We start from the raw sequence: 19780 nt of genomic DNA, 5'->3' as shown, positions 1-19780 counted from the left end.
TACAAATCACATTTCTGGTTATGCATATACTCCTAATAACCATCTGCACCCCCACAGGGAGAAGTCTCATCTTTGTTTGTTATTCCACTTTTGCTAGAAGGTATTTAAGCTAAAATGGGGGTGCTTCACTGATTCCGGAGTCAATTCCTTCCCTAGATGGATGAAGGGGTGAGAGGGGTGTGGGGTACGTGGGTGATCGTGTTGTCTCTTGTCTCAACAGCCTCTGCAGCTACTTTTGGAATAAACACAAACATGTAATCATCTACACATCCAAGTACATACAGAATGTTCATTTCTCTCAAAGTTTCTAAAAAAAGACCGCAAAGTGACTTCAGAGTCCTGTTTTTAATGGAACAGAGCTTCAGGTAGGTCAGTCAGTACCATGCGACGATGTAGGTTTTTTCTTTAGCCAGGGCTGTGTATCGCTGCCGGCTCAAGTAGAAATCGGTGTACAGAGAAAGCCTAGCTAATCCTGCCTTACCATTTGGTGGTACCGCCAACACATTTAAATGCAGTTGATGCAGGGACAATAGCTATCCTCACTAAAGTGATATTCTCGAGTACAGACATGCAACATTTGCACCCAAATATAAATGGCTTGAGATGCCTAAGTGTTCTTTAATATGACTTTCTGTATGCCAAAACGATTGAGATACATGTTTCACCAATGCACATAACTAATGTCACAGGCAAGGCTGATCAGCCCTTACCATCAAGCCAAAAGCATGGAAGAAAAAGGGGGAGAAATTGAAGATCAGTTGAACAGTGACTGGACTGTGAGTGTGCTGTTCTTTCTAAGGGAAGGCCGCCCCTCATTGTACACAGTCGTTTTCAGTGCCTGCCATACACTCCTCTTGGCAAAGAGCCGCCACTCATGCTGGAGAATGATAACAAGGATAATGGGATTCCTGGCCAGGAGATATGATCAGAACTAAGCTTTCGGTTATCTGCCCCACCAAAAGGAAAACATATGCCTGCCCTGCCTACCTCAGGACAGATTGAAAAGATTATAGCTGGTGAGGTTTTAATTGAAAGATACAATGATTGCCCACTGTTGTCATGCGATGTTATGATTGAAATCAATGGCCACAAACAGAAAACAGTTCAAATTAAAATAGGAAACAGACAGATGCCTGCTGCCTAGGAATAGTGCTTTTAAGTAGCAACGATAACGCAAAAGGGAATTTCTCCATCTCTGGAGGGAATTGGAGACAATATAGTATTTTGTCCAAATCAAGATTATATCTAGAACAATCCAAGACGTAACCTAAATCGATCAAAAGATGCATAAAGGAAAAGGATCAAATATAGCAATATACATTCGGAAATCTGTTGAGCAATCAAGGTCACAAATGAATCAGACAATGCATGGAGGAAAACAATGAAATATGACCATATGCATCAAGAATTATAATGTGCATCCAGGGCCGACGCCAAGGGAGACGTTCTCATAGGTGTTTCGGTGGGTTGTCAAACTGCACAGCCTTCATCAGGACCAATACACATTGGGCCCTGTGGGTGCAAAACGAAAAAAGTGCCTGAATAAACATGCAAACATGCTGGCCCCATAAAAATGTGGGGTTTAAAACGTGCTTCTTTTGCTTAAAAGATGTACGAGGCTCATCATCCAAGAGGAAAGCGTGTCCCACCACCTCCTATAGCATGAAACATCCTATGTGAATATCAGAGTCACCAGCATGCTGAAAGGGAATGGGCCCTAGTGCCCAAGCAAACGTATAATGGCATGCATGCGTGCAAGTCGATGGATGTGAGTGTAAGTGGCATCGATAATTAACAAAATGATAGCGAGATACCAAGGATTGACATATCTTAAAAGGGCACAGCGGTGCAAAAATTAACAGCACAAGAAGCAAAGGGGCGTATTCGTTCCCCAAAGAGACTGTGAATGCAGCCAAGAAAAGTTGCCCCTAATCGGACCCTGAAAAAAATAACAGGAACACTATGGGAGACGGCAGTGCTATCCGACTGGTGAGCATACAACAATAATCCAGAAACACGGGCAATGTGAAACATGTGTTGCCACATCATTCTGCGCTGTTAGAGAAATAGAAGTAAGTCGACATACACAACGGCGTAGTGGCATCAATGTCCGAGAGAAGAGTGGTTAAATTTGTACTTTGTTAGTTGACTGGGCAAAGTAGAGCCCACGGGTAGCCACATGCATATGCTGTGGGGAAAACAAACCATCTAAGGTAAGCATATGGCCAGCTGTCACTGTGGCAAGCACAGAGAGCGGTGCAGCATAAATAGAACATTTCTCCAAGTGTGCCAACCGCGACCGTGAACTCACCTTACGAGTCCAGTAACTGCCTTCAGAACACGTCGGGAACAAAATTTGGTTTCCGCTAAGAAACGAACACCTGGCGGCAGCGCCACATAACAAATTACGCCGGCTAGTGTCGGGACAGTAGAAATATAAAAGGGGGGCAAGGTAGTGGGGCCCGGGGAGTGAACAATGGGCACCATTTAAAAAGGTGGCGTTGCCAAGCCTATGCGTGAGTTATAGATAAAAGGAACACCAGCTCATCCTGAATGTGGTCATCTGTAATTCAATGAGAAAACTGAAACTATTATATCGTGGGTACTATCTCTGAAGCGACAGGCATAACAAAAAATTTATGAAAGTGATTGAGAATCACACAGACATAAGTCTAGCCGTCAGCCTAAAAGTGTCTGATGCAGGTAGTTTTCAGAGGGTAGGCAAAATGTAATTGAGCCCATGTTCAAGAGTGTTCAATTTAAATATCCACCTTGCTTGTTTCCTAGAAAGTAGACCATCATTAATGTAAGGAATGTTAGGCAACAAGAATAGAGGCACTGAAAAGTAGGTGATAGAAGGAGAGAGAGTTAAATTACAGGGAAGATGCAGAAGAACAGGTGCATTTTCAAAGCAGTTCTGATGTGAGGGAGTGTCTCAGATTCGTCTGGCGAGTGCACCAGAGTCTACGGCCGAGAACTGAGACGCATCGATCACCTTAGGCTCTAGCCGTTGGTGACTTCAGTATCCTCTTATTGCCCCTTCCTCGGAGCTAGTATCAGACTATTTTGTACTGAAGGTATCTCTTGGCTGTTCTACTGAGACTTCAAAAAATGAGGTGAGAAACTGATGCAGGTGTTCTGGGACCCAGTTTATGTGTCTGCATTGCGAAGACACAGACTGGTGACTAATCCAAAAATGAGTAAACTGAACTGCAGAATTCTGTTTTCGTTGAGGTCTGGGAGTTTTATAGTCCGGGAATCCAGCATTAAGGGCATTACTGTATTCAGGTAAAACAAGAGGCTTCGCCTTTGAACCCTTCAGCATGGTGCAGTTGTGATCATCCAAACCTCAAGCACTTCCATACCTTGAGGCTCTGCTATACATTGTCCATAGGCTCCTGAGCTGTGCAGGTACATTTCGAAGTCATAATGGTAAAATTACAGTATATGGGCCCTGGGAAAGTACATCTGTAACCCCTGGATGAATAAGTAATTAGTTATCGATTGTGGAAAAGACCTCTCCTTGCAAGGGAAACCAAATGTTTGTAGTAAAATGCATCCACTGTGGGTTATCCCATGTGTGTATGTATAGTGAGGACATAACAGAAAAATAGAAAATGAAATGTGGGTAAAAGCTTTCCAGGTTGCAGGCATCTCTGTGACCTGGACTGGCCCATCATAGGTCGAATGTAGGATCCGGCACCCCGCCACCTGCACCCCCACACCTCATGGACATGAACACACTTGGCACTGGGTCTTAATCAACTGGCCCACTTGAAGACCACCAGCATTTGATGGAAAGAAAACAAAAAGTGGTGGGTGGTGCATTCCACCGATACCCAATTAGTGAGTCTCATTACCTGTTCCATCTCGAAAGCCCCATGCCCTCCTGGCATTTTCTAATTCCTGATTGACATTCCTTCTAAGGAGAGCCCCTTTGCCAACCAGAGATGAAGCCATCTGTGCAGGGAGAGGTTTGGCATACCTGGCAAACCACCTGTCAACTTGTTATACCAGTGAAGGACTCGGGAGGAAGAACTGATCCACAGCAAACCGGGCAATGCAGCATGTGGTGAGCATGAGAGAGGCTGAAGAAGTAGCACATCGGCTTCGACGCGATCATGCCGTGGTGCATCATACCATCAACTCGCACTGGAGGGAACAGCCTCCTGGACAGCATCCTAGAATGACGTAGTGAAAAATCTGTCCGAAATAATGTTAGGAATATTAGCTCTCTCGTTAGAGTTTCAAGAAGTCTTTATGTTCACAGCATCTTCAATGGACACAATGTCAATGATATATTGACAATTCCTAGAGAGACAGTTTTGAACACGCAGGTGCTTTTGCCCTCTACTGCTCCTTGGTACTCCCAATGTTTAAACCACAACAAATGCCAGTTGGGGAAGCTCTGGAGAAATACTAAATATAAGAATTGTAACAGATTACTGATTCTTTTGAATTATATTTAAATATGAATTCTTTCTGTATTCAAAAGATTGTCCAAATTCAAAAGAGCTTGCGATTGACTTCTGCTTAGGTCAGTTATTATTCACTCTGATCAATATTCAATTTGGGAGGCATTGCTGTGCATCCCACCGTTGATTTTGCTTCCTTAATATCTTTTTTAATACCTACCTAGGATGCTGGGGATGCTCTAGCTGCCTGCTTTTTTGTTATTCTTTGTACAAATCTAAAAGCTCATTGTCTCTGGGCTTTTTCCGTGAGAGATTCAGTCTGGTTTGATTGCATCACTACTGAAGAAATTCAGACATGACCTCAAGGCCATACATGCTTTCTGGCACATTAGTAGTGTGTCTTTTCCTGGCAGCCCACTGGAAGATGTGTTCTCCTTGCAGCTGATATGCAGGAGGTTCAGGGTTCCGAGTCTCTCAATCTTTGCATCGAGGCAAAATTGTCCCTTTCAGCTCTTCGGCTTTTGGGGAAATGATCCTGCAGTATTTGGGTTGGACACTTTCTCTCCCCTTGCAAAGGGTTGGTCTCAAGATAATGGCGGAAAGGGGTTATGTTGTTTAATTAACGTCTCTGTAGAGAAGTAACTGTTGGTTCTCACTATTCCTTCAGATGTCATTAGTGATGGCCACTCCTTCTTCCAGACTCTCACTTTAATGTTCATCCCTCCACGATCTGACCCCAGCTCCTTTGGCAACTGAAAGGAAAGAGGTTAATTTAAGGGGTCAGCTTACTGCAGTTGCTAAAGGCATTCAAAACTCAAACAGAGCTTCTAAGGTTTGGTGTCTAAACTCCGGCAAGCAAACGCCCGACTGTGCAGATGGCAGCCGTGAAGGCCACGCGACGCAAGGTCAGTACGTCTCGTCTCCCTTCCCCTCCGCCCTGATATTGAGACGAGTATCTCAAAAGTCTAAAGGGTTTGATTACGTGTTGGGTTCGCTTTCTTGTGCACCTTTGCTCCATGTTGCAGCACATAGAATGCTAGATTTCATGAAACCTAGCTATGCTTTCAGAAGGTGGAAGCCTGGGGTTTATGAAGGTAGCAGATGGTTAAAAGGTCCATAGAAGTGTGCCCTTCCCATTTATGAAATAAATATTCTGCAGCTGAGCGACTTGGTGAGCCTTCCTTTCTCTTCATTAGTGTAAGGTGTGCTCTTTATATTGGCTACGAGTTGGCAGATCCCCAGGAGTGGGAGGCCACCTGCTTACTACTACAATTTCTTCCATGTTGGATGAGTGTTGGAAATTTCTTCTATCAAGGATGGTGCCCTACGATGTCAAATTGCACAGATTGTGTGAGCCATATTAGGCCTCGGCATCTGTCCCCTTCATTGTGCATGATCAAGACAAAATGTTTTTTAGAAGGGGATTAATGGTGGCCAGGAGTAGATGGAGAAGCAGAACGCATGCTGAAAGAGTGCACCATCTAAGCAGAAACAAAGACCCATGAACACCCATATGAGACCGATTGACCTTGCTTGGGAGTTTCTCAACATTTTGGGTCTTCTGGAAGGTATGAATGGTCTGCGAAAAATGGTGCTCTTGCTGCTCAGTTTATATTCAAAATGGCCAGAGGTTAAGGTTGTAGGTGAGGTGGGCACACGTTACAGTGATGTTTCTTGATGCTGTGTTTAAGAGGGAGGGATAACCACATGAAAACAATATTGATAATGGGGTGCAATGTGGCGAGAGAGAGAGGTGGAAGTATATTTGAGAGTGTGGGATTGACCATCATAAAACATCCCTATATCACCTTGAGACCAATGGTACTGTCACCGTAAATGGAAACTAAGACTATTTCCCTAAAGTGAATTGATGACGAAAAACTGCAAATTGTGTTGCTTCTTTCAAGTGTGAGGTAGATGCTCAGTGTAGAAGGCAAATGAAGACTGCCTGAATTCAAAGTGAGAGGAGCAGAACTTTTCTTCAAAGTGTGGCACACGCGATTCAAATGTTTGGAGAAATAGTGCACTGATGAAGCAAGTGAATAGGTGCTGCCTTGTAATGAACAACACTTAACATAAGATGAGGGGACTGCCTCAATGTGAAGCTTTGAGCACCAATACAATATAGTGTTTTATTAACATTTTCACAGTCACTTGCTTCATTTAGAAAGCACTGGAATACAGAAAAACTGTGTGTGCCACACTGAAAAATATGGCTGGCAGAAATATGTAAACTTAAAACATTGAGGAGACACAAAACAGCCTCATGTTTCAACAGGTGCTGCTTCATTCCTTACAAATCATGGAACTGCATCTTCAAAATGAATCAGTAAGGAAATAAACACACAGCAATTGAGTTCCCTCATAGAGAGCGACTACTGATCAAAGATAAGGAGAATCTGCAAAACATAACACCAAATGAAATATACTAAGGTGGTTGATGTGCATTTTATGTAATTAAGTAAAAAAGCCAGACTAACAACTGTAATGTGACCAACAAAAACAAGTTTGCAACAAAAAAAAAGAAAATCACAAAGTATAAAAGACATAACAAAAAATCATATTTATAACAATGACTGCAAAATGAAACAACTGGAATTAATGAGGCAAACAATCCACGAAACATAAGGTTTAAAAGAATACTTCCAAAAAAGACAATACAAATAAGAAATTAAGTACAAGGTCATCAAAGGAAAGTACACTGCAACAGCTCATAAAAACTTAAAAAGCAAATAAACCCAGTGTGCACTGTAGAAATAATGACAAACAATGCATTCAATGTTAACAACATATTTGCCTGTGATTTGTACGAAGCTTATAACAATGATGAATGTTCTATAAAATACATTTGTTGAAAAGCAGTTGTTCTTTTATATTAGGTTGAACAACTTTGGTGTCAAATTTAGCCCAATGTTGTGCAGACTTCTGGTTGACCCAGGTTTCAACTAAACTGGCCCCCACCATTGGGAATATTTCCCAGGGGACTCATGAAAAGGAACTTAAATTACCAATAGCTCGAGGTTTGCAGTGTATGCAAAGTTTATCATCTGGTAAAAACCTGTTCCTTTCCCTTTTACCTGCCAATCGCAAAAGCAAATTCATCCATTAGCTCTCAACTTTCATCCCTGCTCTCTCAAACACCAGCTAGCTGCTACACTAATACAGGAGAACAAAGCAGATCTGTCATCTTATTTTCCGACCACTCACTGAAATTGTGATATAAACTAGTTTATGTGAATCATGTGTAGAAGCATGCGGCCTGAGCCTACAGTTTAATTGCAGGGAATGATCAAATATTACATTGAGAAACTAATTATGCTCATAATTCTGTACCCATATGACTTGGCAGAAAGTCCAAGTACATTTCAAATATCAGAGTCTCCTCTTCAATTTGACATAACATTTGCACAATAGTTTTTAATAATTAACAAAATCATTAATATTCATAACATTATGAATCAATATGCTATAGGTGTCACAATTTGCTCTCTTTGCTCTCGTTCCTGCCACTTGGGGGCCTGATTTGGGGTTTATTCCCTACTGGATTTGCCTTCCGAACCTTATGCAACAGTGCTGTAGTGAATTGGAGGCACTAAAGCCTCATTTTCCATGTTACTTCCATTCCGGATCCATTCAAGGTTTTTGCCAGTCAGTGTGCTGTTTTAAAGAAACAACTATGCTTCCCAGAATGCATGGCCCACTGCTTCATCTCCACCTTTGCAGAACAAGGTTGGGTGGAGGATAAACATCACCTGTGGCTGGCAGGTGCAGCAAGCAGCACACCTGAGACGTGCGCTTGTTAGCCAGCTTTAAAAGCCTCTGTTTGCTTCAGTCCAGTGATGATGCAGTGTTCCTGTTTGTGACTGGTCCTTTGTTCCTGTCTGGATCTTAGCTTAGTGTCTAGTTCCTATGTTCCCATTTCTGCTTTAGTGTGCGTATTAGTAATGTATGCTTCCTGGATACCTTTTCTGTCTTCCTCTGTTTTGCAGTCAGCACTAGCCAGTGCTTTCCTTTTCTGTGCAGACCAGTTCATCTGTGTTCTTTATTCCTTTGACGTTGCCCTATTCTGCAGTGAAACCTTGATCCTTTAGTCACTCCTCATTTATAGATGTATTATTTAGTCCCATTTGGCCTTTCCTTTCCTGGGTGAGATGGGGAGAGGGTTTGCCCTTGTAATTTCATTTTACCTGCTCCTGTTGCTTTACGTTTTCTTGGAGTCTGTTCCAGGATTTCCCCTGCACTTCTACCTTTGTTCCGTGTTGATTATTAGAAGTGGTGTGCTGTTGTAGCCCGCTCGTGTGTGAATTACTATGTTTTCCTCACTATTCTGTAATCAATCTTCCTACTTGTATCTTGAAAGGAGTTTTTTGTATTAAGTTATCCTGCCTTTGCCGTTATAGACTTTGAGTCCCCGTTTGATCAACAGTGTTCGTGGACTTTGCTGAAGTTTCAGATTGCATTTCTTATCCTCGTGAGTATTGTCTTTAAGTTACCTTATACAATACCATCACAGGTGTTAGCTCACAGATCCTGTAGTTGCTTGCCCTGTATATGGGGTTAGGGCTGACAGTGCCTGTAACAGCAATTGTGGGTAAGGAGCTTGCAAACTTTCTTTGTAACCATAAGGAGCTTCTAACTGCTTACCCAACATCCCTTTTCATCGCGCTCTACTTGCACATTCTGGGTTTTAGTGTACATGTGTCTTGGTTCCTGAGTGCATGTTGTTGGACTCAAAACTATTCACTGTGCGTATTTCATACCATATTTACTGCATTTGTCCTCTCATGACAATAGGCTACTGTGGCATACCAAAACATGCATCTAGGCCAGGGAATTACAGTCATCTATGTTTCAAGAGGTGGCAGGTTGCTGCAATGAATTATGGAAGAAAAACAAGATAGCATTCAGCATCTTATGAGTGAACTAAGCCCCCTCTGTTGCTCATGTCAAAAACATTGAAATAATAATCATTTTATGAAGATTGGGGGTATCTATTGAATAGGCGTGTCAGACTATGAGGCATGCCAATGGAAAGATCAGCCAATCAAATAGTGTGGCATAATTAGGACACACGCATGTGATTTTTAGATGCTTTAAAAAGTGAGAGAACAAAGGGGATAGCATTCAGATTCTGGAAAAGGTGCTGGGAAGAACAATTGTCCCCATTAGATCAGTGCTGAATCTGGATACCATCTGGAGCATTGGTTGTTGGTTCATGAGGGATACATCTGAACCACTTTAACCTGGAGGAAGACTTCCTTTCTTGAAAAAGGGAGGAAGAGACCAGGAGGGGCTGGCTGACTGGGAGATTTTCAGGCTGAGAGGGTCTCCGCTGGCTTCATGAAATTAAAGATCAATTCAAAGTGACTATGAAAGCTCCCCATATGTAATTAATTAAACTCCTACATGGGGTGCTAGAGAATTGGGGTTGAAGGTAATGTCCGGTAAGGGGCACTCATTAAAAATAGAATATTTTTGGTGAAATACAACAGTGTGTCCTATTATATTTAAAGCTTAGTGAAATTTGACAGCATATAGAAAACATTTTAGTTTGCTACGGAGCACTACATCCTGACTTCATTTGAAGTCGAAGGAGATTACATTCAAATAAAAACAAAACTGCTTGCCCTGTGCTGTGAGCACTGTGTAAAATAGAGAACGTTCCCCAGTAAAGACAGTGTAGCATTTAATAAGTAATATTTTAAAAGTACCTTAGGCACTAACAGATATAGTCAACATTAGCCCATTGTTCGAGAGACCCGTAAAGGCTGTAGCCTAATGAAGATGAGTCTGATAATGAGTGTTCTGTGCTACTTAAGCCTACATTTTAAAAATAAGAGCAAGTTTGATTGTGCCATTTCTATTCACCAACAAAATGATGCATATGTAAAAATCATACAACCCCTCACTCTTGAATAAGTAGTACAGAAAAAGAATTCTTGCCAGTGGGACTTAATCTGCAAGTTGAAAGGTAAGAGGAACGGGTAGCTATTTAATAAGCTTCAAAAACCATTCTCCCAGGTTGGGTGGGTGAATAATAACGAAAACACAGCATCCCTAACCACAAACCTGAAGAACTCTAATGCAAGTTGTTGTAAGCATATTCTAAATTGAACACACATGTCCGCAAACCTCAGCACCATGGTCACATGAGAAACGGGGAGGCATCAAAAAGTTTCTCAGTACCATTTGCTGGCAATATTGGTGAAAGCAAACATTCTTTAAAGAATCATGTTACTGTTATGAGCCATCTGCTGACTTTACTGGCATGCGGAACATTTAAACCAAACGGTCATTAAGTGGCAGAGTTATTGCCATAATGTTTTTTGTTATTCAGACTTCAATATGTATACAGAAATGACTATGGAAATGAATGCGCGTGTGAGAGAAATAGTGAGATAAATGCATTAATTAAAATAAATTTGAGTTATGAAGAAACCACCTGTTTCTTGCCAGAGTAACAGGGTGGGACGATACACTTAGGGTGGCATTAGATCAGCATTGACAGCCTAAGGAAAGTAGCCATGCATTAAACAGTATATCAGGCTTTGAAACAGCTGGGAAATAGGAGCTATTTAGCTCCTTCCTCTAGCCTAGGAGAGCCTGGTCACCTTGACACTAATAGTTACCAGGAGCTACTTTTTTAGCTTCCCAGACCAGCTGGTTACATACAAACATACCTATGTGACCTTAAGTTTGAGTATTTGGGAACGTTTATAAAAGAGGTTTAAGGGTAAATCTAGAACAAAAATTTTAAGCACAATATATCATACATAATGGACAAAAAGTTTTAAATGGTGTCTCATGTTGTTACATTTGCAGCATGTCATGTACTAGCTCCTGTCCCCCCCAGAGGTAGCTCCTGCCTACCGGGTGTTACCCCAAAACCCAGCAGCTGGCCTTTGCTCCTGCTGATCAAATCTGAACTTCAAACACTGAAATATGTGTCCACAGTATGGTTCAAAGATGTACATTTACCTTGATGGAACAAGATACGAATGGTGCTCACTGCTGGAAAGGACAGAGCAAGTCAAATCAACAAGGTAGCTACATATAAATTAGCTTCCCATGCCACCAACCAAAGATACTGTGGTGCCGCAAAGCTAATTCTCTGGTGTGTTCACAATGGATTGGCAAAGCCTGATTTGAGGGGTGGACAGTGGTAAGTTGAGAATTGGGGTGGAAGCAAAGAGAAAGAACCATGATGAAGGATAGGTTTCTCCACCTCTGTTCTTTCCAGGAGGAGTAGGAGGTCAATGTGGGAAACAAAGTGTGCATTTAGCAACTAGGGTTGGTCCAAAAAAGGGGCACCCATGTTCTTGCGGCTAAAGCAGCACTAGAAAGTCATACCTGATGCTGTTGTGGTAGAAGGCAAATTAATCCTGTGGAGGGTGAGATTCCCTGGCTAAATGTGTCAGGTGTGCTATGTGTTATTTGAGGCTTCTTCTATATAGCACCTTTATTCCATTTTATTGCACGCATACTGCTAGGTATTCTAGAACTTGGCTGGGCTACTGGGTTTCAGAACGGTGGTAGTTTGTGAAAGAGGGCAGAGCAAGCTCCTGGCGGTGGAACACATGGGGACCCATCTGGACCCAGTATGATGTAACCGCCATGTGTATGAAATAAACCAGAAGCTAATGTGTGACATGGTGAGTTCTCCTTTCCCCTTCTTTTACATATGGCATGGGTATTATAGCTCCGAGATAGAATGTCCATGGATTTGCTCCCCTTTTCCCACTTGGAACCTTTCTCTTATCCTTAAGATCTTGGAGGTTCCACCCTTTGAACTTCAGTAAGTTCCTTTGAACTTGCTGTCATTTAATGTTTTCTCGACATGTGAATTGGGGAACTGGGTGCTCTCCTATGTCATTGCATGCCATCCTTTGTTTGTTTCTTGAGTTTAGACATAGGCATAGCAGGTTTCCTCCATAAGCAGGATCTGTTTTTTACCCTTTCTCCTTCATTCCTGGAGAGACTCGGTGAGTTGAAGATCTTTGGCTCGGGTTCACTCTCTGCAAGGCCTGGGCACTTCCTAGGCTTTGGTTGAGGGGCCTTCTATGGCTCACATATGTTAGGGGCCTAGTTGGGTTTCTCAGTTGTTTATAGATGAATAGCGCACCCTCTTGGAAGGAGTTCCTATTTCTACTCTCTACATTCCCTGCATGAACAACTGCATGTTCGGCTCTGCTGTCCTTAAAATGTTGCAGACCTGGACATGTGGTTATCCAATAAATCACATTTTGATGGCGCAAAAACTGAACTGTTCCTTTCAGGAATGTTCTGACAACATCACTTGCAGCTTGCTGTACCATTTATTAAGGACTGTGTTGCAGGGTGAAATGAATTGGTCTGATACTCATGGAAGGGATGAGAACTTCTTTACTAAGTCTTGTGGCCAATGCTGGATTTGACTTTTATGGACTTCATTCACTCACGATGTGTCACCCTTTCTCAACTCTCATTTTGGACTTCCTTTGTATCTTGTACTCATGGTGGCCCTGAATCATGCTGTTCCCATCTTCATTTTGTATCCTGGCTTACAACATTATGTGTTACTACTGACTTCTGCAATTGTATTCACTCTCCCCTCTTGCTTCTCCACTCTTTTGACTGCTAACTCTCTATTCTCTCCTCCTTTCCCTTCTCCCTTTTCCTATCTCCTCCCCTTACTTTCTTTTATGCACTTGCTCTCTCAGAATTGTCCCTGGACCTAGTATGATAGCAACCTCGTCTGTCTCCTCCCCCTTACCCTTACTGGTTTTTCCTCCGCAGCCCCCTCCAGCACTATCTGAAATGTCGCAAGGCTGAGTACGATAGTTAATTTCACATCCTTACTGTTCATGGCCTGTAAGAATGTCATTGTATTTTCCTTTGTTCCCTCCCTTGCCTTGAAGCGCTTTGAAACACATTGTGTATAGGCGTTATATAAATAAACTATCATATCATATCAAGTTCCATTGACAAGGTGTATACTTTAGGGATGTAAGGGTATAACAGTATACCGTTAAAGATACCATGAACAACTTAATTGAACAATAATAACCTTCATGTTGTTTATAACGGTATACCGTTTATACCGTTAAGTGTGCTTTTCAATCTGATTTGGAAAGGCTGCAGTAAGCAAGTGCTGCGCAGTCTTGGTCTTGCACTGTTGGATGTGCCGTTTGCCAAGGGGGCCTTGTATTCTGACGCCGCCTTAGATTCCTGGAGGATCAGCTAAATATCTGCAGGTACAAGTTTCAAAATGCTACCTTGCTACAGCTGGAAAATCCTGCCTACGTATTCGCAAGTTAACTAAAAAGCATTGACTTAATGGTAAGTTAAAAACTTCAAATTCAAAAAGGCAATGTAAAAAAAAAGTTCTTTTTTTTCGTACAAGTAGTTTCAGTTGGAGCAGTTTTTTAATGTCATTCCGTAAACCACACGTGCCTGACACAAAATCAATATGTTAGCAATAGGAGGAATAAATACAGTGCCAAGAAGGAAAAGGATTTACTTTGGGTTGGTGGCTTTGGGGTTTATATATTTATAATGGATAATGTTTTCAAAGCATATGACAATGGGGGATTTTCCTGGTTCTATCATTGAATTTACATATAATAAGTCACACCGCGAAATTCACTCATCTCTGTGGGTATTCCCTGCTGCCATACCAAAGGGTAACATGTCTGATTACTGAACACATTTTGGCCCGCAAGTAAACTAAAAAGAGAGAGAAAGAGAAAGAGAGAGAGCTATTAAGTTTGCTTTGCCAGTCGCAGCAGGGCTCCTTCCACACCCCTCCTCCTCTCAACGTGTGTTTGTGTTGTTTGGTGGAAGGGGTGGCATTTCAATGGAAAGTATGTTGAAAAGCCCAATTCTGGCCCTGGGTGCCGTTTTGTTTGTGATGATAAATCTGACAATGTATGACCTTTTAAGAAAATATTTGTTAAGATTAGTTAACTCCACCTGCTATACCGCGATAACCATGATATACCGTAATTTGGCAAGAAATGTATCGTACCGCCATAAAACTAATACCGTGACACCCCTAATATACTTCAGGTAAGTAAGTAGGAAGGTACACAGGAGACATTCACTGGCCTCCTCTCTCACAGGCTGATTCACTCCAACTGCCCTTCATGGAGCTTACAGGGGCACTCACACCACAACATTCCATTAGGCATTCTCTCAAGCAAGCATTCATGCAGGATCAAAGCAGGGAACACAAAACACAACAGACTGTCATGCAGAAGAGGGGCGGAGGGGTCACACCTATATGACTTCTTGCAAACCCTCATGCCTCTAAGACCCACTTTTCCCGCCATCACAGTCCTAGCTTTAAGCCAAACCATCCAGTGTAGTGGTGATGGTGGACTTATGTTGTGCTATCTCCATTGAAGGAGGGTTGGAGGATGATGGCAGGTTTGATGATCTCTCTTATGGGTAGGGGCCAGAGTCCGCTTTTGTTATTTTAGAAGTGCATGCCTATTTCAGAGGGTAAAGAGTGTGACGTCGAAAAGGAGGATGCAGAGTAATGACAACAATTACTGGTAAATATTCTAGGCATGTCCTATCAAGAGAAAACAGGCACACTTTCACAGTATGCTAGCATGTGTCAACTGGCACACTTTCACTGTATGCTAGAAACTGTCAATTGGCACACTTTCACAGTGTGCTTGCAGACGTCAACTGTTTTCAGATAGACGTACACCATGAGTCCCTTGTAACTGCCAATTTCAACCACCGATAACAGCCTCCAAGTGTCGTGCCAACACAACACTGGAAAATAGGCCTAGACTTGCCAACATGCTGCATACTAAAACAATGTTTTCAGGACATCCACAATCAATATGCAGAAACTAAATTTACATACAGTGAATTGCAATGGAAATTATTTGAACTGTTTTGGTCATTCTAAAAACATAGTTGTTTTCCAGTATTGATAAAATATCAAATTGTTCAATTGAGAGAATAATTGCCAATTGATTTACAATAAATGCACATACGATCAATGTATTTGTCAGATCAGATAAAGTGATTATAGATGTAGCCGTCTGTACCAGAAACACAGCCAACACATTTCTTTGAAGTGCAGTTTTAAACTGGATTTATGACACATGAAACCATGACGACCCTTGTGAACATGATCCACAAAATGTATAAAATGTGCAGCTACTGTACGAAAGTGAAACCCCAAACCTTTTTACTGACCTATTCTATTCGAATCATACTACATGCTATGGATAATATACATCCGAATATTATATTCGGATCACACTCGTTCCAACACGTTGAGGTGATAAAATATATGGGTCTAGAACCTTAACCTGCCGTAACACCCATGACGTCACAAGTAAAATAGAACTAGTATCATACTTACCTTTCAATGCTTCATTCTCTTCATTGACAACTTTCCACCCATTGATATCGACACACATTCCTCATACCCCTTTCCAACTCCTAACTTTGCTTTGCCTTTCTATTAGACAAATCAGCTGTCATGTTGTACACTGTTCCTGGCACAGTGCCGTTCAGTAAACGTCTTTAGACTCTACAACCATGAAGCTTCATGACAGTAGCTTCACATGAGACGCGAAGGACGCAGACTGGCCGTGCTGCAAATGGTGTCACTAGTGGTGGGTTACTATACCAGCTGAGGTTTTCAGAAGCAGCCCTGTCTAATTGCGCATGGCGAGGCTCTCCTATCCAGGCACATCAGCACCTTGGAACACTTGCTTAGAAGGGGGCCATATCAGAGCAGGGAACGGGCCAGAACATGACGGAGCAGGGCTTTGGCAAGACAGGTCTTCCCGTAACGGAGACCCAGGGGCTTGCCCACGACACTTGCACCTGCGCTACAACGAGCAGGCGTCTTTCAGAAGACAATGCAGCACTACTGAGTCTCCTGGAAGCAGTTTGCTCGATGGTTGGCAAGGAGGTATCTGTCCTGAAGCTGAGTTAGCACATGCACGAGCAACACACGTTTTAACAGACACAACTGAATACAGAAACAGCCAATACCTCATTTACTTGTTGAAAATGTCCAGATTGGTATCTATGTCCTGTAATGTGTAGCTATTTTTTTTCTTAGGGTGAGTAGTGTGACCAATTAAAACTGCAGAGCCAGCTTCCATTATTCACTCAAAGGGGTTTCGGGGTTTCTTACTGAATCGCAATAACACATGTCTCAAATGTAATATTCTTGACATACTTCTGTTCCCATAATGCTCTTTGTTTTATGCAAATCACCAGAATTGGGTTCTATGAAGAAATACTGTATTGCCGCCCCTCCAAGGATGAGAGGGTTCCCCAGTAAATATTTACCAATTCCAGCACTGAGCCATATTTATAACAATTGGTTTACATGTGGCACTGAAATGTTGTATGCAACGTCTGTGCCACATTCCACCATAAACATAATGTGCGAGCTAAAGGAGTATGATGGCAAAGGTTGGCAATGTGAATTATTTGTGGCAGAACTTAGGCATACCCGATTCAACGTTGATATTGATATTTTATTTCTATCGTGCTCGTACACAAGTGTTTCAGAGCGCGAACGTTGCGCGTTTCAATTAATATCTGTATTGTGGGTTGACACTCCCCTGGCTCGCAATGTGGTGAGGACCTGAAGAGAGCTTTATAAATAATTATTATGGGACGATGATATCACTGTGGCTTTGTTAAGTACACCACTGCTGTCCCTTGAAACAACAGCCATGTCGCCATCCTGCAAAAACTGCTTGAGAGCAAGTACCTTAACAGGAGATAAACTCATCAGACTACATATAAGAAACATGGGTCACAGCGAAAACATGTCAGGCAAATCATTCCGATGATGTATGAGAAAACACGTCAGAGGAATTACACGTTGGGCTCTGAGGAGCCTCTAGCAAGAACCGACTCCGAGATACTCACTGCACAAATTAAGTTTGTGACTTCTCTGCTTAAGATTGCGCTCCTCTCCCCCTCCTCTGATGGGCTTAGACACTTTCCACGTGACAGAAACGATGCCAGCCAAGAAGGTCCTGCCCTAGAGCATCAATGGACACGTTGGCATGAAGAATAGGCGTGCTATTGCTACCATTCATGATTATAATATCAAAAGTAGTAACAATAACAATGCATTTAAAGGGTGACATTCTCCAGAGTTAATGTCACCCTCCCCAACGCGTGTTACTCCAGGCAAACTGGTGCATGTCTAGGGAGAGCTGCATGGCACGAGTTTACACTAAGTTATAGAAACTTGCACTCGTCTTCTAGACCAGACCACATTGGCCATGCAACCAAAGGTCATCCTTCTTTGGCAGGTGCTTCATGGACTCTGTGAAATGAGTCCTGGGGGAGTCGACTCTCTCCACAGTCAGTGGATACCTGGAGCATCATTACCCAATGCAGGCCCTTCTCCAAAGCACTCGCCATGCTGTGAGAAATGGACCTCACAGTGTTCCGTTGGGGGTGAGCACTAATGTATAATAATAGACTTCAATGATGGCATCAAATACACACTGGGGCCAACATGGTTTATTTGGCGGAAGCTTACTTTGCGTTATCCCACATGAAAACTCACAACAGGAAAAACATGATCTAATGTGCAATGTCTCCCTCCAGAAACATAATCAATGCAAACGAATGCCAAGACACTCAAACCATAATAGAAATGAATGTAAACATATGGCAAAGACCACGGCGCGCGACAATGGTATGAACGACAAGGTGGGCCAACTAATTGTGAAAGCTGCCATCACATCGCCAACAGATACACAAGGCATAGAACATGGCTAGGTCTAGAAGTAAAGCGCTCCTGCCCGCCTTCAATGCCTGGCCATCTTAGCTGTGTACGCACTAGCCTAACCACACTCAATGGCGCGCAAGAAGTTGGGGAGCCAAGGCGCAGGTGAGATGGACCCCGCTGTGCGCGAGAGATGGTGTGTATATACCTCTGTGTCCGTCGCAGCTGTGCCCCACTCCTCCGCTGCGGGAGGGTAAAGTTGGAGAGAAGGGTCCAGAAGTTCGAGTCCGACATCTCCGTCTCACGCGCCGCCTCTGCTGCTCCTGGCAAGTTCTGGGCACTGCTGGCCTGGCATGGTACTGTTTACAGGAAGCCCTGCACAGCCCAGGGAGCAGCGCGCGCTGCCAGGCTCCCCTCCCGCATTCACAGGTCCCCCCGCAGGTCTGGAAGAGGCGCACAGCAGCGCCAGCCTTACTAAAAACTCTGGCAGGTCTGCCCAGGGTGCTATGTCATCTGTTTGGCAGCTACCATTACACCCTCTGCACAGGGGGGTATGGGCTGCTCTGTGCGAGCTCGTTCATGCCAAGCAGGGGGATTTACCTGCTCCTTCGACTGGATAGTTTAGGGGGACATTGTGTACCGTGTTGTATGGAACGCTTTTCAGTTCTCCACTTAAACACATACATTTATAAAAGGAAGGTAAAAAAGTGAAAACTACCCGCTGAACCTGTGAAATAAGCAGCTCCCTGGGCTCCTTTGCAGGGTTTAAACCTGTCACCTTTGATCTCGTTTGCAGTTCATCTTGTGAGGAGGCTGCAGCAGCAGAGAGAAAGTGAAGAGGATTACTGAAGGAAATCCCTTTTATTCGGACTCGTTGGTGTTGTCGTTTGCCGTCTCCCACAACACACAATACCGCCGCGATAGAGAGATCCGTCTTCTGCATCAGACGTTTGGTGAACTTCTGACAGACTGTAAATAAGGCATTGCATATTTCACTCAAACGAAATTAAAACACATACAGACATAGAGCAGGGTGCAGACATGCAAAAGTCCGCCGTGTGACATGCTGAAAAGTAAATGAAACGCAGACTGCCTTGTGTGTGACGTTGAACATCACCTTTTTCTACTGTTAGGAGTGGCCGTGCGATGGACGATTCTTTTGGAAGAAAGAGAAGATGTCCGTTTAAAAGGGAACTTTGCTCTAGTGGTTATGAAGGTTGTGAGGCGTCTGAACCTTGTTTATTGTCCAGCGAATGACACGCTGTGCTTTTAGTGACTCACTGGAACATTACCTATTGTACCTAACACTGCCATTGGTTTCCACTTACAAACTGGTTCTGCCGGCAGCACTCGGCCTCCTAGAACAATCTTCGCTTTACTTGTCGCTAGGGCTCCACATGGCTGGTAACTCCTTGTTTGCCAACGGTCGGTTTTGATTAAGCGCTGTATCCAAAGCATCGTTCACCTTTAGCAGCCAATTGGCAGTGGGAATTATCCATCTTCCCCGGGATCGCCTAGTCTTTTTGCCGCATCTGGCAGTGGATGCTCACGTCTCCTGCTGTCTCTCAGCTCACAGTATTTCCTCTGGGCGGCGGAACATAACGCCCGATTCAATAATCGTTGAGTAAATGCATTCAGCACTAGGGATTTG

The 19780-nt window shown here is 43.0% G+C and overlaps 1 protein-coding gene across 5 annotated transcripts in view; it reads right to left on the bottom strand.

Annotated features, from left to right (window-relative positions):
• MAST4 (microtubule associated serine/threonine kinase family member 4) overlaps positions 1 to 19780 on the bottom strand; it is a 2307007-nt gene that overhangs the window by 589330 nt on the left and 1697897 nt on the right. The window contains exon 1 of one of the 5 annotated variants that reach the window (XM_069627383.1): positions 18338 to 18613. The exons of the other annotated variants lie outside the window; for them this stretch is intronic. Within the exon in view, the coding sequence (XP_069483484.1) occupies positions 18338 to 18423 (86 nt within the window). The 5' untranslated portion in view covers positions 18424 to 18613. Of the gene's footprint in view, positions 1 to 18337; positions 18614 to 19780 lie in introns of those variants that run through there. 5 annotated transcript variants of the gene reach the window in all.

The sequence above is a fragment of the Ambystoma mexicanum genome, chromosome 6p (assembly GCF_040938575.1).
Source record: "Ambystoma mexicanum isolate Mex_15411 chromosome 6p, UKY_AmexF1_1, whole genome shotgun sequence".
In the NCBI taxonomy this organism is placed as follows: Eukaryota; Metazoa; Chordata; class Amphibia; order Caudata; family Ambystomatidae; genus Ambystoma; species Ambystoma mexicanum.
Note: the sequence above shows the minus strand (reverse complement) of the source record. Positions and strands in the feature narration are given on the sequence as shown.